General features: G+C 37.0%; 1 protein-coding gene across 2 annotated transcripts; it reads left to right on the forward strand.

Moving 5' to 3' along the window:
- The first annotated feature begins 918 nt into the window (after positions 1–918).
- LOC131077861 (pentatricopeptide repeat-containing protein At2g13600) lies at positions 919–6474 on the forward strand. 2 transcript variants are annotated; one of them, XM_058015456.2, is made up of 3 exons: positions 919–3925; positions 4112–4230; positions 5692–6474. In XM_058015456.2, exon 1 carries the CDS (start codon positions 1228–1230, stop codon positions 3856–3858), a length of 2631 nt encoding a protein of 876 aa, XP_057871439.2. In that variant the 5' UTR covers positions 919–1227; the 3' UTR covers positions 3859–3925; positions 4112–4230; positions 5692–6474. The 2 variants fall into 2 exon arrangements, with proteins under 2 accessions (XP_057871439.2, XP_057871440.2); XM_058015457.2 differs by lacking the exons at positions 4112–4230; positions 5692–6474 and having other exon boundaries at positions 919–2797; positions 2889–2995.
- Positions 6475–18846: the final 12372 nt, after the last annotated feature.

Consider the following 18846-nt stretch of genomic DNA (forward strand, 5'->3'; position numbering starts at 1 on the left):
TACTAAATTAAATGAATTTAAATGTGTACTTGGTTGGAATGTAAAGATAAGATTTTTTTTCTTAATATGTCAGTGCCACAGTGTTGGAATCTGAAGGCTTTCTAGGATGACCTATCTCAAAATTTATAAATTGATTAAACTACATCGGTTCACCTACACAAGTGTAAATTGGATCTCTATGAATGTTGATTTAGACTTGATGCATGAATCTAAATTGTAATTTACATGAATTATTTGATAAAAAAAATATTGGAATTCACTTGCATTATTCTTTGATATTTGAATGTTTATAAGGGCTAGCAATGTTTACAAACACCTTTGGAGAATCTACTAAATCATGAGGGTCATGCTCTTGTCAATCGAAATTCTAGTTGGATTGATTCATTGATTCAGTGACTTCATAAAAAGGATCAAGAGTAGTATGCAAGCATGCAATTGACCTAGGATAATGTGTGCTAATGTAATGGTTAGATAATGCTACTATGATGTTCTATAACAACACTCTTCAATGACTCCTATATTATCCTTGATATTTTGAAAGGAATCAATAAATGCCTTTAAATACAACACCGTACCACACAACTAAACATAAACATGTATAAAGTCAATTCATAATGACTAGTAGAAAGGAGTTAAGAATATTTAATTCGAATTTGAATTTTAGAAGTTTGAAGTTTAGATCCATGACTACATAAATGACTTTGATCATATTTACACTCAATTTTAATATAAAGATGATGAATTAATAATCTAAAATTCATGACCAACTTTGTATCTACATCTTGGAACCATCTCTCCTTTCTTTGTTCCATATCCTTGCCCTATCTATCTTGACAAACCCCATGCAGGCAAAAGCTACATATAAACTAGTCATCATATTAACAACATATAAACTAGTCATCCCAAAAGAAGCAAAAAGGGCGTGATAACCCTACAACCTTCCAAGTCTATGTGATTGTCTCTGTATTTAAAACACTAGACATACAACCATCAATTTTGAAGTTCTGTGTTTTTATTTGGTTCTCTTTGGTTTCCTGCGAAGGGAAGCTTCATTTGAATTTGGTTGATGGCCTGGAAACAGGCCCGGTGCCAGGATTTTGAAAATTGGTTTGATATCACAGCTATTTATGCTACCTAATTCACGGAAACGAAAGAAAGGGAATGACGATGAGCAGCAGATAATGCTGTTTTATTGCATCCCGATGAATACCAATCCAAACTCATACAATGTCATCCATAGCTCATCTCAATCAAAACATCAAAACACTGTCTACTCAAGGTCACTTGAAGGAGGCTATTCATATTCTTCTTACAGCCCACGACCTTCCTGTACACTCTTCTACATATATTCATCTGTTGCAGGCATGCATTGAAAATAAAGCCCTATCAGAGGGTAAGAAAGTTCATTTTCACATCAATGACAGAGGTGTTACATTTGCCACCCACAGTTTTTTACAAAATAAACTCATCAACATGTATGACAAGTGCGGAAGCTTGGTGGACGCCCGCAGTGTTTTCGACAACATGACCGAAACAAACGTCTTCTCATGGAATATGATCATTTCAGCTTATAAAAGGCACGGTGTTCCTCATCAGGCGTTCACACTATTTTACCAAATGCAACGAACAGCTGTAAAACCCGATCACTTTACCTTATCCACCGTTCTCCCTGTATGCGCGAACGTGGCAACTCTAAATCATGGTTTTCAGATCCATGGAAAGGCCATTAGATGTGGATTTCACTTTCATGATTTTGTGATGAATACCCTTATAGATATGTATGCAAAATGTGGAAGAATTGAGAAGGCGCGCGAATTGTTTGACAGAATGCCTAATGCAAACGTGGTCTCATGGAATGCAATGATTACAGGGTATGCACAAAATGGCGTTCTTGATGAACTTTTAAGACTTTTTGAAGATATACCCCAAAAGAACGTTGTTTCGTGGACTGCAGTCATTGCTGGATGCGCACAGAATGGGTTTGTTGATAAAGCGCTGGAGTTTTTTAAGCAAATGCAATTGGCGGGTATAGAAGCAGACTCGTCAACCTTTGCCAGCATCCTCCCAGCGTGTGCCAAGATGGGAGCTTTGGAACAGGGCATGGAAATTCATCAAAAACTAATTGAGAGTGGGCTCTTGCCACATGTAGTAGTTATGACTGCTGTCATTGACATGTATACAAAATGTGGAAGCATAGCGAAGGCACACAAATTGTTCGACGAAATGCCTCAACGGAGTGCAGTATCATGGACAACTATTATTACTGGGTATGCGCAAAATGGGCCTGTTCATAAAGCCTTGGAGCTTTTCAACCAAATGCAATTGGCAGGTGAAAAGGTAAACTCGTCCACTTTTGTCAGTATCCTCCCAGCTTGTGCCAAAATGGGAGCTTTGGAACATGGTATGAATGTCCATGGGAAGATAATTGAAAGTGGGCTTTTGTCAAATGATGTAGTTGTGACTTCTCTGATAAACATGTATGCGAAGTGTGCTAGCATAAGTAAGGCGCGTGAAATCTTTGACAAAATGCATAAGGCAAATGTGTTCACATGGACTGCAATGATTACGGGATATGCACAGAATGGTTTTCTTGATGAAGCACTAAGTCTTTTCAAAGAAATGCCTAACCGAAATGCAGTCTCATGGAATGCAGTTATTGCTGGATATGCACAAAATGGCCAAGTTGAAAAAGCTATGGAGATCTTTAAGCAAATGCAATTGACAGATGTAAAGCCAGACAAATTGACATTTGCCAGTATCCTGCCAGCATGTTCCAAAATTGGAGCTTTGAAACAAGGTATGGAGTTCCATCAAAAAATAATTGAAACGGGGTTTTTGTCCGATGTAGTTGCAACTTCCCTGATAGACATGTATGCCAAATGTGGCAGCATAAAGAAGTCACGTGAACTGTTTGACAGAATAAAAAATCCGGATGTGGCTTCATGGAACGCAATGATTTCAGGCTATGCAATGCACGGCCATAGCCAGGACACCCTCAAACTCTTTGAACTGATGAAGCACTCTCAAACTAAACCCAACTATATAAGCTTTGTTTGTATTTTATTCGCATGCAGCCATGCAGGTCTAGTGGATGATAGTTGTAAATACTTCAATCAGATGATTCATTTTTATTGCATCATACCTACAATTGACCATTATGTATGCATGGTTGATCTTCTTGGCCGTGCTAGCTGCTTTGAAGGAGCCTTAAACTTTATCATTAAAATGCCAATAAAACCTGATTCAGTTGTGTGGATGAGTTTGCTTGGTGCTTGTAGATCACACAAGAATTTACATCTAGGAGAATTTGTGGCAACGCTCCTTTTTGAGCTGGATCATATAAATACTGCACCTTATGTTCTTCTGTCAAACATTTATGCAGAAATAGGCAGATGGGATGATGTTCGAAATGTAAGGAAATTGATGAAAGACAGAGGTATCAAAAAGATACCTGGATGTAGTTGGATTGAAGTCCATAAAAAAGTTCATGTTTTTTGTGTAGGTGACAGATCACACCCACAAACACAAGAGATCTATGCAATGTTGGAGAAATTGTCTTCGGAGCTGAAGGAGGCAGGGTATGCTCCAGATACAAAACCTGTGCTGAATGATGTGGAGGATGAGGAGAAGGAATTACTTCTCTGCCACCATAGTGAGAAGTTAGCGATTGCATTCGGGTTGTTACACATGTCCGCTGGAACAACTATTAGAGTTGTCAAGAACCTTCGAGTATGTGGAGACTGCCACACGGCAACCAAGTTTATCTCCAAGATTGTTGCAAGAGAAATTATTGTTAGAGATTCCAACCGTTTCCATCATTTCAAGCATGGACATTGTTCTTGTGGAGATTATTGGTGATTCTGAGAGTAGAAAGCTATAATCTTACAGTTGCACTGTAACAAGATGCATGGTCACATTTGCAGTGGTAAGAACTGACATTCACTTTGTGAATATATGATATATCTGAATTTTTGGAGAGCTAGATCGTGCCTTTGACTTGATGAAATTAAATTGTATGCTATGCATCGCTCCTAGAGATACTGATGGTTTTTCGTTAAATTTATATTTTAGATTACTATTAAGGAACATGACACATTGAATGAGTTTTCAGGAAGACTTTACAGTCCTGGACTGAAAAGCTGGAGGAGGTTGAAGAATGGGGAACATGGAAAGAGTGGAATGTGTGAAGCCTTGAAGGAAATGAAAGCTGCACTGCTAGCAGGAAATGTGGTAAGGGTTATAATCAATTCTTTTCTAGAATGTACATATGGTTAACAGAGCATTCCTTCATCCTGGTTTACACATTCCTCTGCCATTTTTTGTTGTCTTTTTGGCTCAATTAATTATATTGTGTTATACCTACGTCAGTTCTGCCATTTGCACTGAAATCATATGTTTCCAGGTAGATTTTGTTTTATCTATGATCTAGAAATGCCATTAAGATTTTCCCAAGAATCAGGGTTAATTGCCCTGAACTCATCAAATTTAATTGTTGGAATTCATTACTGCGAAAGATCATAAGATGGTCTCTGGGGTTTCTGAAGAACCCTTTCTAATGTATATAAATCTGGTTCGCCACCTATCACATAATACAGATAAGTTCTCTGCATAAAAAACATAACATTTGTAAAAGATAGATGCTTATAACCTCTATAATTATGGCTCAGAGATATGTGCTGAGGCTTCACATGCCACTTATTCTTTAAGGGATAATATGTTTGTAGAATTCGGTTGTTTTCAAAGTTTGATAACAATAAGCTCTTTTGAATTATCAAGGTTTACATACTTTGAAAATGAAAGAAAATTTTAGCATTTATTATGTAAGGGTAAAGTTACAAGTTTTTTCGTATTATAATTGATATTAGAATAATGCACACAAGGCAGGCCTGTAAAATGGTATGAAGGAGAGGAATGAATTGATAGGTGACCTTCTTGAGATTAAATAGACCCTTTTAGGCCTAATTGAACTATGGTTTTTAAGGAGTGCATGGTATTTGTTTGGGTTTGCAGGTTTACCTGGAAGTTATATACTGATACAATTAAGCATCATATAGTTAGGGTTAACTAAGTAGAAAAGGAAAGTATTGTGGTCATTACAGATATGAAACATGTTAAACGTGGATGAAGTGTACTAAATCTAATGGAACAACCTAATGGGAGACCTGGCTTACTAAGATTGAGAGATAATTGCAGTTATAAATAATAATACAACTTGATTGCATATAACCGAATTTACATTAGTAAACACAAAATCTCAAATGTCAAACTCTATATTGAACATAGATTTTTCTTGAATTGCATTGAGAGAAAACATTAATACATTACAAAGTTACAAACAATTCCACGTGATACTTCATGAAATTTGTTACAACCCTTGAACAAAAATATATCAAAGTTCTTGACTTTTGTAATTGTTTTTGGGCAAAGTTTTATAATGATGGATACAGTTTAAGCATTTCAAGATTTATATAAGTATGCCACTAATTTTTTAGTCCCTGCCATGAAACTAAAGCATCCACAGTGTTTTTATACACTGATTAATCCGTACTCTTCTTGCCAATTACAATTCAATTTTTCTAAAATTTGTTTTCTGCTTATTAGTTCAGTGGGTTAAGCTGCAGGTATTGTAGGCAAAATATTGATGGAACATTTTTTTCTGCTCTATGATTGGCGTTTCATTTCTGTATGCAGATTGTCAGAAGCAAGTGATGTGTTATGAGGCAAGAGAAGGCACAAAAACCTAGTGTATGCTGATGACTTCCTAATGTTTTAATGCATGAAAAATCAGTTTTGAGACACAGTTGAAATATTGACACAGCAAAGTGGAGCAGATGACAAACAATGCCTATATCTTTTGACGGATTTTGCTGCACTGTTTCACCAAATGCATCAAAAAAGTGTCCAACCCAATTAGTTCACTTTCGCCACCATACTTCTAGTCTATGCCAAAACAAGAGGTTTTGAATAGGGAATGAGCATTTATGAAAGCATAATGGAAAAATGGGCTCTTGTTGGATGTTATAGTTACCACTGCCTTAAGACAAATGTATATAAAATGTGGAAGCATGCACAAGGCACATCAACTGTTTCACAAAATGACAGAGAGATTTAGTCTCATGGAAATGCAATTATTGCAGGATATGCACGGAATGAATTTGTTTAAAAAGGATTTAGAAACTTATAAGCAAATGCACTTGGCAAGCATAAAGCCAGTCTCCACAATAATCTTTGCCAGCGTTCTTCCAGCCTGTTCTAGTGCCCAGCATGAGAGATTTGTAAGAGGCCATTGACATACACCAAAGTATAATAGAAAGTGTTTTGTCTCAGATGTTATAGTTGCAAGCGCCTTGACAGATATGCATGCAATATGTGGAAGCATGACAAAAGTCATGATCTGTTTTAAAAAATACCCCCAAAAAATGTGGTCTCATGGACTCTACGATTACAGGACATGCACAAAATGGTGTTCTTGATGAGGTTATGATCACCAACGTAAACACTTTAAAACTTATCAAGCATAAGAGGAATATTACCACATAAGCTAGTGCCCAATAAAACAAATTCCACATAACTTTACAGATTATACGTGGAAACCCAAAAGGGAAAAACCACGGTGGGAGTTAATACCCACAAGATTCGCTATTTGCAGCATAGAAATCTTGATTGGTTAAGGTCTTACAAATATGCCCTGTTAGGAGCAGACTCAGTTAGGCACCCTGTTAAGGGATTTAAATGATAAGCCATGTTAGGAGCTACGACCTGTTAGGATCAACCTCACAAGAGGATTTAACACTTTGATATAGAGCTACCTTGTGAGGAGATTTACAAGTTAAGGCCTGTTAGGACCTACCCTGTTAGGGGATTTTACTGTTGCAAACTGTTAGGGAAAAAACAGTTCAAATGATCTTCATATAACACCTCTGTGTCTAATAAGACCCGCTTCAGATCCTCAAAACATCAATAACACATCAATACAGAGCTTCACAAACCACCGCACAATCAACTTCGCCTTAATCAACTTCGATCTCACACACATACTCATTCGTACACATACCGACTTGATACCTCATCTCACTTTTTATAAACATCAATTTTAGTCGGTTACAACCTTGGAACAATTTCCTAGGTTCAATGAATCTAGACATTCGTGCAATATACACTTTAGTTATGTCGGTCACAAATTAAGACTTGTGCCGTTTTACTGATTTAAGTGAGTATATCACTACTGGTTAAGTGTTCATCAGAATGTCTTCTCTGTACATCAAATCTTGCTTGTCCAGTTGAATCTGCCAATGCGGTTATGAACATGCTTGCCCCCATCACTGTTGTAAACCGCATCATCCAACTTTTCATGAATCGCCTGTACTGGTTGTCGGAATGCAACTCTGTCTCAATTTACCGGTTGAGATCCTAATTACCGGTTCATTGGTAAACTGTCATCTGTACTGGTTATACCTTATCGGTTGACTTCCAAGACTTAGATTACCACAAATACATTGTTGCCATCAATGACAACACAAGACTTAGTCATCAAACATGAATCTCAATCTCTTCATCACATTCACCAATTAATCATTTACTGTTTGTAAATCACCAACAATCTTTACCGGTTCAGTCAAATGTCAAGATTCTCCCCCTTTGGCATTGATGGCAACACTTAGGAAAAATTTTGTCAACTAAGTGTGCAAAAGAAAAAATAACTCCATGACATATATTTCCCCTTAGCAATTACATGCTATTACAATTTTTTTTTAAAAGACTTATACTACTACTCCCCAATATAATCACATCAAAATTTTGACTCTACAACTACTCCCCCTTGATAACAATGGCAAATGAAAGTAAATACATTCAGTTACATAAAAATTATATCAAAATTGCATAGCATATATATAGATGTAAGAGTTCAAAATGTTTTTACAATGCAATCTTAGAAAAAGCATCACTAAAATGTGATTTCAACTGCTTCGGATCATTATGCCAGGTTTCCAAAATAGTGTCGATAATCTCCACAAGTGTATTGATTTGTCTAGCAAACTCCTCCATGGCATCTAGGGTACTCATCTATGGGGTTGCAAGAATAGCTTCAGATTCTTTATAGACCCTGTGCAAGATTTCCACCTTCAGTATCAGCTATGTCTGTAATTCCTGTAGTGATTTGATCCTCTTAACCTATTCATTCTTATAAGGTGAATGCTGAAGTTCAACAACTGATTTTCCAAAATTGATAGTAGAGTCATTAAGGGGCTTGAATGACTCACTAAGAACTTCAAGTTCTTGCTCAGCTTCTTCCTTCTTCTTCAAATCAGCACAAAATAATGAAAATTTGACAACAGTGGAGAGTATTTTTTCTCTAGTCTCAAGTGCTTCTTTCAAATAGTCCTTATTGACAGTAAGAGCAACTTTTCCTTTATCAATATTAGTCATTAAGTGCTCTGTTTTCTTCTTCTTGTAATCCTTCTCAACACTAACATAAGCTGCATCCTCAAAAGATTTCATCAGTTCTCCGACATCATTAACAAGCTGTCCAAGCTTGTCAATAGGAGTAACAAATATATCAGTATCAGTCTCCAGTAGGAGATTTGACAAAATCTCAACAACACTTCTTATTGTTTCTACCTCCTGTTGTTCTTTCATCCTCTTCTTCTTGGCCTGGGATTGCGTGGCAGTTGCAATCTCCATCAACTCGGTTGAGCTCAACATATCCATATTAATGGGTCCTTGAATACTTATTGCATCATTGTCATCTTCATCCACAATTTTCTTTTTAGAATCAAGTGACAAAGGTGTCACTTTAGGTTCAGTATCCTCTGTTTTCTTTTCTTCAGTCTTATTTTCCTTTTTCTTTTCACTTTCCTTATCCTTTGCAGTTTCCTGTACTGGTGGGGGCTGTGTATCAACAGTTTGAGTTACTACCGGTGGATCCTCATCCTTCTTTTCTTCTTCATTCTTCTTTTCTCCTTGTCCCTGTTCCTGTTCATGTTGCTTAGACATTTCAACATCAATATCATGTACATTTACAATGTCAGGAGCACCAACATCATCATCATTACCAGTATCATCATCATCAGGGATAATCTCAGGTTCAGTTTGTGTGTTCACCAGTTGATTATCCAACACAATTTCATCAGGCTTAAAATTAGCTATTTTAACACCATCAGGAAGATCTTCAGCCTCAAACTTCTCCGGTTCAACTTCCTTAACTTCTTCCTCTTCATCCGGAATCAGACCCAGTACCTTCTTCAAAATTAGTTCAGTCTCCTCATGGATCGATTGGGTCTCTCTGATTAACATTCTTGTCAACCTTTTCTTCGACCAAAAAGATGACTTTGCCTTAGCAAGAATTTCATCTAGCTCTCCCTTAGTAGCTTTAGGTTGCAAGTTTTTCAAAATATATTCAATGAATTCCCTGTCTTGTTTTATGTCTGCCTGCCATCTACCATCAATTATATTGTATAGTGAATTTGGAATTTGCCCTTGCATCTCAATTAGGGCCTTGCTATATTTATTCATCATATAAACAATTGCATCTTCTATCTGTCTTTGTTCATCTTCATTAAACTTATCATACAATTTCTTCACACCAGTCAATAAACCATACTCTTTAATGTTTATCATAAAATTTTCAAGAGGTGTGAGCTTTGTTACCGGTTTCCTCAAAGATTTCACAGTAGGAGTACCAACACCCTTTGACCTTTTGCCACTGGCCCTTAGGGTTTTCTTTTCTCCTTCGAACTCAGTCACTTCTTCATCAGTGTCTACTAGTTTCTGTGCTTGTTGCTTTTTCCTTTTACTAGTCTTAATCGATGCAGGAGGAGGTTCAACAATCTTATCTTTCCTCTGAAACTGAATCTTAGAAGGTTTTTCCTTCTTTGTTTCTACTAGTTTCTCCTTTTTAATAGCTGTTGGTTTTTCTTTCTGTGCAACTTTCTCCTTTCCAGCTCTTGTCTTTACACCGGTGGAGGTACCGGTTGGAACACTTAATGTTCTAACCTATTTAGCCGCATGCTTTGCTCTAGCTTCAACAATGGCTTCCTTTGTGAAACCTGCTTGCTCTGCAAATGCTTCAACTTCCTTTCTAACCTTCTTTGCAATTTCCGATTGGTTAAGTTCTGAGTGCACTTGAAGGGATTTCTCCTTGTAAGTGCCAAAACGTTCTGCTATTGTATCTATCGATTAGGCAAGCAAATGATCAGCATATGCAACCAAAAGATCTTTGTCTACTTCATATCCCATGGGCATCACCCATGTAGTCCGAGGCTCAAGTGCCTCCATCATGCAAGTATTTGTATCAACCATAAAACAGATGGTGTTGTCATACCGGTTGACAACTTATGCTAGTATTCTTTCCCTTGCATGCATTTTCTTTTGAGAATATTTAAAGTATCCCCATGCAATCTTGTCAAAATCATTACCAAGCATTCTAATGACGTACTTCATCTGCATTAATGCAGGAGTGCCATCTATCCATTGGATATCACCAATACCGAGGAAACATTTATGAAAATAAAAGAATAGACCAAGGATTAATTGACCAAATTTAAATCTTAACCTCTTATCCTTCTTGATGGCTTTCAGGTTTAGCACAAGTTGACTCCTCAATGCCTCTAACAAGTCATAGCCAACATCTTCTTTGATCATTGGGTGGGCAGTGTGAATAGCAGCAGCAGGGATGCTGTTCATCCTGCTAGAATAATAGATCCGGTAACCGATCACCATAGAAGCATACTTTACTGCCAGATCATTGCTATTATTCATTGTCATTGCTCTTCCATCCCATTTAGATCATGTTGACTTTTCTACATCATTCTTAGGAATGGATCTCAAAACTGGAACTTCACCGGTGGCACAAAATTCGGTGACTACGTGAATAGCTTCCTTAGAAATTTTATGTGGTTAGTCAAGACACATAAACTAGTCATGAATCTTGCTAAGCACAAATCTCACAAGTTCATCATCAAAATCATTAATGAAATTTAGGGCATGGTGAAACCCTTCCTCGGTAACCCTTTTGAACTGTTCCTTTATTACACCATTCTTATCACACAATGCTTTATACTAATAAAAAATAGTAGCAACACCAAGCTCCTCTAGTTTGCAATGATAGAAAGATCTAATATCTTCAACATGTAAGACACCATAAGGAACTCCATATAGGGCTTCGACGGGATCAATTTCCTCAGATTTAAACGGGTGCCTCTTAAATTCAGGACGAGGTCTATTATCGGTAACATCAACTAAATGCGGGGTGCCCATCTTCATTGATTTAGAAAGATAAGTAGATAATAAGATATCTAGATAAATACCTTTTACCGTTTCTGCACTAGGGTTCCAAACACCAACAAAACTTCTTTACCAATTCCCGATTGCAGATCACACCAAAACACTTCAATATCTGTTAAACAAGTTAAATGTTGCAAACACAAACTCTACTATGCTCGCTCTCTGTGTGCTCTCAAGTATGCAATGTGACAAATACATTCAAAAAGTTCCTTTTATTTGCCCATTATCTATTGCATTAAATGCCATTACTGGTAAAACCCTAAAATGTCTTATTAACACAATATTGGTTCATAGAACACATCAAACCTACCGGTTTGATCACATTATCACTTCTTATTCTCATAATACATCAAAGTATGTAGATTTAACATACCTCATGGTTCTTCAGGGGTTTCTAAAATGGATCTAACATTAAGTTTCCCCTAAGCTTTTAAACAACTTAGTTTGTTGGTGAAGGGTTCTCCACACTAGGTGAAGAAATAGGATCTTCAGATGGTTTGACTTCAATTATCTCATCATCCTTCTTTTTCCATATTTTGTTCATTTAAGCTCTAGTCTCCTCCACATCAACTTTCATCTTCCCTTTCCGGTTAGTAGATTGATTCACCTTTGCTCTGCAAAACTTTGCAACATGTCTCGGTTTATGACAATGATAACAAGCCATACCAGATGCTCTCCAAGGTCTAGCATTGCCTCTACCTGTCTTTCTTCTACAATTCATAGCTACATGACCACAGTTATGACAGATTGTGCAAACCACATTCATCCTCTTTTCCATCTCATAGGGACTAGACCGGTTAGCATAGGGTCTCTGCCAGTTAGGAATTCTCTGGTCATTAAAGGTTCTTTGCCAACCACCACCAGACCTCTGACTTATGTGAGGAGTAATATTATTTGCTCCATACTTGCACTCAACAACTCTATGTCCATGCATGTTGCAAGTGAAACAATAAGCATTAAAGGTTCTAGGCTTATATCCTTGATTAGTATTGGGTTTATAACCGTTAGCAACATCATCTGTTTCTACAAACATTAGTAGTATCTCCTGGCTTATGACAATTGAAACAAACATGCTTATATGATTTCTTACCAATGGGTTTTTGAATCTTAGGCATAGATTTACCTTCATGCTGCTTGTTCTTTATACTGGAAGGCTCACCTTTCTCAAATTTATTGTAACCCAATCTAGTTGTATCATCGTTCATCCTTTGAGATTGGATTTGTTCATCAAGCATGGTAGAACTTTTGTTAAACTTTGCAAGCTTTGTAATGCCCGCCAAAATACCCTAAAGAAACTAAACAATAATATACAAATGGAGATAATTTTTTTCTTAATTAACATCTAATAACAACTAATGCAACATATAACATCTCCATCTATTTACATTCATTAACCAATTAACCAATATGAACATACACCATTGCTCATTTCATCAAATAATGCAAGCGGAAATAACACAACATCAATAATCTTTCTCTAGGGTACTTTAACATCATTACTTAATTCATTTCCACAATAACATACTACACGCACGATAGGTATATTTCACCTTCATTAATGCATCATATTTTAATTCTTTAACCATGAGATATACAACTTACAACATTACTTATTCCTCATGATATGCATAATCTCCTTTCTACCAATGCATCTATGTGAATGATTCCTATTTACTAGATCCAATTAGCATCTTCTAACATATTCACTTATTAATCTACGAATATTTCTCTTTCAAGAATATTTAACATTCTAACTAGCCTTTAAACATTCCATGAAACAATACAACTAAACCATAAAGCAACTCCATTCTATTCCAACTATAATCCACTTATTTCCAAGATTCATAAGATCACATCTCTACAATAGTACAAATACAATATGCCTAAATTCCAATTTCCAACTACAATTCATCTTACGAATACGAGTATATTAAATACATCATGAGCATAACTCTTTCTACTACAAGGATCCATCTACTATATACAAACGTATTACATTACATACATTCTATCTTATCCATTACATAAATCTGTTACAAGGTACATCCATAGTACATCATGAAGAAGAATCCACATCCACAAAAGAAGAATCCAAGAGAACATCCCAATGGCTAAAAAAAACCAACCTCCCGACCATGTGGAACCAAAGGAACCACCCCTGTGCTAGGAGATGACATAAGGTCCCAACACATACTCTAAACCTAAGTTGATGCCTATAACTAAGGAGACTAACCACACAAGGGCTCTCAAGCAAGAGATCACACATACAACAAGAATCAACTCCCAGAGGCGTAAAACTCATCAAGACATAAATGCATCCAATAAGCATAATCATAAATCATAAAAGGGAAACACATGTAGGAGTGGAGTGTCATCACATGCCATCCTCATAACATAATAACACAATAACACAAGGCACTAGCCTGATGGACATGTGGAGCCATCTCAACCTATGAGAGACTAAGGGAAATTAGCTTACCATCTTCACGACCTTCTCATGCTTATCCTAAAGCATCCTCCCTAGGGCTAAGTCATGAGGCACAAATCAATTTATTATCTTATTAATTATTCTAACTACCCAACCCATCATTTATTAGGTTATCACTTATTTACAAATCACGGAAAACTCCAATGTGCTCTGGTGGTCTAGACTTCATGCATCCTTACAAGGAACCTCATGCAAGCCTATCTCTCGTGACCCCGGTTGTCACAAGGAAGCCCACTCCTCCTAACATGGCCCAACAATAAATCACAAGAGGCTCTACCAACATAATTACATGAAAATAATACTCAATGCAGCCAACAAATTCCACACACTCTTACAACATAAGCAAGGCTACAACAACATCAATATAGCAAAATGAACCTTTTGGATAGCAATAAACAAAGGCATATCAAGCCATCCAATGTGGCCATCAAATAAAAGATAACATCACAACAAGGCCTACTCGCTTGTTGGTCCAAAACAACATAGTAATCATTTATATCATCCATGGCCTATCCACATGGAAGAGAGATTGAAATACACACAAAGGTGTAGATAAACATATATACTCAAAACCATTCAGAAAACAAGAAAACTAATCAAACCCAAAACTGAGAAATATTAACAAACCTCAAATAAAGCTTCTGGTATGAAAACCAATTCAGAAAAATACCTAAAAAATGACGAAAACTAAGAAAATACAAAACACAGACAGGTTGGCGCTTTCGCCCCGCAGGACAACGCTTCTGCCAAAAAGAACAACGCTTATACGTTCCAGAACCGCGCATATACATCTTAAAACAACGCTTATGTTTCCAGATTCATACTTATGCTTTTTGTGATAGTGCTTATGCTATGCAAAGCAATGCATATGCAATCCAGAATAGCGCAAATGCAATACAGAACAATGCTTATGTTTCTAGGTTCATGCTTATGCTTGTTGTGACAACACTTATGTTGCGCAGAGTAGCGCAAATGCAATACAAAACACTGCGTTTGCAGAATCAACGCTTTTGCACAAGACTTACTGAAAACTTAGAAAACTCTCGGGTAAAATAATAAATTCCAGACTTAATGAATGGGCTCGAAAAACATATGAAAAGAGATGCCCAAAAATAAGGAATACTTGGGTATAAATGAAATAAATCAACTCAGACTAAAAACCAAGATTAAATCAAATGTCTTCATAAGAGTTTTCACAGAACTAGGAATGACATACATAGGAAATACCAAATACATATTTTCCAGCAACTATACAAAACCCAAATAATATAAAGTTTCCTCCCCAAATATTAACCTTCAATAATATTAAAACTATAGAATAAATAATACTTCAACCCAGACCCAAAACATTGCAGACACAATGCATACACGGAGAATCCATTGAAAGTAAAATGCAAAGTGAAAGAACTCCAACCTGCAACCTGAAGTAATAGATTTAAGCTGAAGAAGAGCTCCCACAAGCCAAACCAAATCCAATCCAAGCTCCAACCAAAACCAAGAGAGAAGAAATCCAAAACCAAGAAGAAAACTTGTTGGAGAAAAATTTTCAGAGAAGAGCCAACCAACCCAAAAAACCTCACGGAAATGAAAATAAAAAGCAACAATAATCCAAAAACCTTAGCCTCAATCTCGGCCAATCAAAATATTCCATTTTGGAGTATATTTTACCAACCCACCATATAATATAATTTATTCACCCATTTTGAATTTAACCAATGAGAGTGAAGGGTAGGTAAAGTAAATAAAATATACTTATCCAGCTAAGTGAGAATTTTTTATTTTTATTTAATATATTGTGTTCATACACCCCACTTATGAATAAAAGTCAAACTATTAAATAAATATACGCTGTAAATAAATAATCCAAATGGGGATTAAAATCAAATAAACCAAAAACTAATAAAATAAATTAAAGAGCCAAATAAATATAAGATATCAAATAAATATCAAACCATAGAAGGTCAAATAAATAATTAAATAATCAAATACCATTAAAGATTAAATCACAAATATTAAATAAATATTAAACAACAATAAAGCTCATCAAATATTAAATAATCGTAAAATCAATAAATGTTAATTATCAACTAAATATAAATATCAAATAATTAAATATTCAAAACTTATAAATTAAATGCTAAAATAAACATTACCAAATATAAAACTACACATCAAGAGCCACATAATTACTCGAACATAAACAAGTAAATCAACCGACATAAACTGAACTCACAATACCGAAGGACCAAGCTTACTAACTGACATGGCGAATTATGCCAAGACGCTGACTACTCACGGTGAACAACTTAGACCTAGAGTATGTGAGGGGAACTCATGCCGTCTCCGAACCACATAAGTCATTGGAACTAAAGACAGGCTCAGACCTATGAAGCCAGGTGGAGTCGATGTCTGGTACCTGCAAAATCCTGCAACCACAAAACGACAATACCACATATACATATACATATACATATACATATACATATCTAGGACAAGCAAGTGATAGAGAATCGTGACGACACATCTCGCTCACAATGAGTGATGTGGAATCGTCTCTATCATGAAGACAGTCAAACAATAGTCAAACACATCTCGTAAACATCTCATCATATTTAATCATGAAGTAGGGTTAGCGTAATGATAATCATCATCAAAACCATAATAAATCTAATTTATCAATAATCCATCACATAGTGAACATATAAAATCCATCGAGTACATATATCATCAAATCACATGATCGATCATGATAATACCAACATCTATATAGATAATCAAAATAGCATATGTCCAATAGTGTCTAACATCAACCATAAGTCACTAAAGTACATGAGTAATCATCATCTAAATCATCAAAATATAGTCTGATAAGTCTATCAAGCATACTATGAAAGTCAACTCTAGTCAAATTAAGTCAAATCAAGGGTGGACACTACATCCTCCCCCCCTTTGCCTAGGCTTACTCCGGAAAGTCTGAGAACAAATAGGGATATAGCTCTCTCATCCACACTGCATCCTCCTATGTAGATGAAGAATCATCAATCAGATCCCACTGGACCCTTACTCGCTCTACGCTCCGACCTTTGAGGGACATCTCTTTGTGCTGAAGAATGCGCACGGGCTCCATAGAAAGCTGCCCGTTCTCGACCTGTAAAGCATTCTAATCCAACACATGCGAAATATCAGGATGACATAACCTCAAAACTGAAACATGAAAGACATGATGGATGCAGGACAAGCTAGGTGGCAAGGCAAGGTGATAAGCCATAGGACCAATCCGCTCCAAAATCTCGAAAGGTCCAACAAATCGAGGTGCCAACTTAGAGCCTTTTTCATAACGGATCACTCTTTCGTGAACGAACTCTCAGAAATACCCTGTCACCAATAGAAAACTGCATGTCCACTCGATGAGCATTTGCATATTTCTTCTCTCTATCCTGAGTGACCAACAAATGCTCTCTAATGCGAGCCACCTGATCCTCCATATCTTGCAACATCTTTGATCCAATACGCACTCTATCCTCTAAACAGTCCCAACTCAAGGGCATGCGACATGGTCTACCATATAACGCCTGATAAAGAGACATACCAATAGAGCTACAGTAACCATTATTGTATGCAAACTCAACCAAATAGAGATAATCCTCCCAACGAGACTGCTGATCCATCACGTACATCTTCAACATATCCTCCAGAACCTTGTTCACGCTCTCTGTCTACCCATCTGTCTCGGGGTGATAAGCTGAACTAAAGTTCAACTGCGTACCCAAATCATGCTGAAGAGCTGTCCAAAATGCTGATGTGAATATTGGATCGCGATCTGATATGATCCGCCGAGGAATACCATGCAACCTCACAACTCCCTCCAAGAAAATCTGAGCTACTATCGCTGTTGTATACGAAGACCTGATCAGAGAAAAGTGTGCTACTTTGGTCAATCTGTCTACAATGACCATAATAGCATCATGACGATGTGAAGGCATGGGCAATCCAACTATAAAATCCATAGATATAATATCCCATTTCCGTCCTGGAACCAAATGTGACTATAATAATCCTGCGGGATGCTGATGCTCTACCTTCACTCGCTGACACTCTAGGCAACATGCCACAAAATCTGCAATATCTCTCCTCATACCAGACCAATGATATATCTGTCTCAAATCCACGTGCATCTTCTTGACACCTGGATGTGCCGAGTAAGGTGCATGATGTGCCTCTGACACGATCAAATATCGAAGACCGTCTGATGGTGGAACATAAATACATCCCAATTGCCTAAGAAGTCCATCTGATTCCACTGATTAACCTGCATATCTGCCCTCAAGAGTTCTACCTGCGACAATCTCTGCAATAATCTCCTGATACCATACATCTGAAGGAAGGGCACTAAGAATATGGCTCCTCAAATCCACACTAAGAGACATTGCTGAAATCTCATGACTCCTGCAACTCAATGCATCTGCTACCACATTCTCCTTACCCTGAATATATCTCACCTCAAAGTCATACTCACATAAGAACTCCATCCAACACCTCTGCCTAGCATTCAAATTCGGCTATGTGGATATACTGCAAACTACGATGATCACTGTGCAACTCAAATCTATGCCCAAGAAGAAAGTGCCTCCATCTAACCAAAGCATGAACCACTGTCGCTAACTCAAGATCATGGGTGGGATAATTCTTCTCATGATTCTTAAGTTTACGTGACTCATATGCAATCACATGACCATCCTGCATCAACACTACTCCTAGACCCTCCAAAGAAGCATCTGTGCACACCACAAAATTCCCCAAAGGATCTGGCACTGCTAAAATAGGTGCACTGGTCAAACGCTCCTGAAGGATCTGAAATGCTATCTCACACTGCTCTGTCCAAACAAACTTCTTCCCTTTTCTCTGAAGATAAGTGATAGGATGAGCTATCCTGGAGAAATCCTGAACATATCTACGATAATATCCTGCTAAACCCATGAAACTATGCACCTCTCCCACATTAGTGGGTGCTAGCCAATCGACAATCGCCTGAATCTTTGAGGGATCTACTGTTGTACCCTCTCCAAAAATCACAT

The sequence above is a fragment of the Cryptomeria japonica genome, chromosome 9 (genome assembly GCF_030272615.1).
Source record: "Cryptomeria japonica chromosome 9, Sugi_1.0, whole genome shotgun sequence".
Lineage (NCBI taxonomy): Eukaryota > Viridiplantae > Streptophyta > Pinopsida > Cupressales > Cupressaceae > Cryptomeria > Cryptomeria japonica.

Excerpts from the sequence above, each read along its gene's own strand:
- LOC131077861 (XM_058015456.2), top strand. The coding sequence starts at position 1,228 with ATGTCATCCATAGCTCATCTCAATCAAAACATCAAAACACTGTCTACT.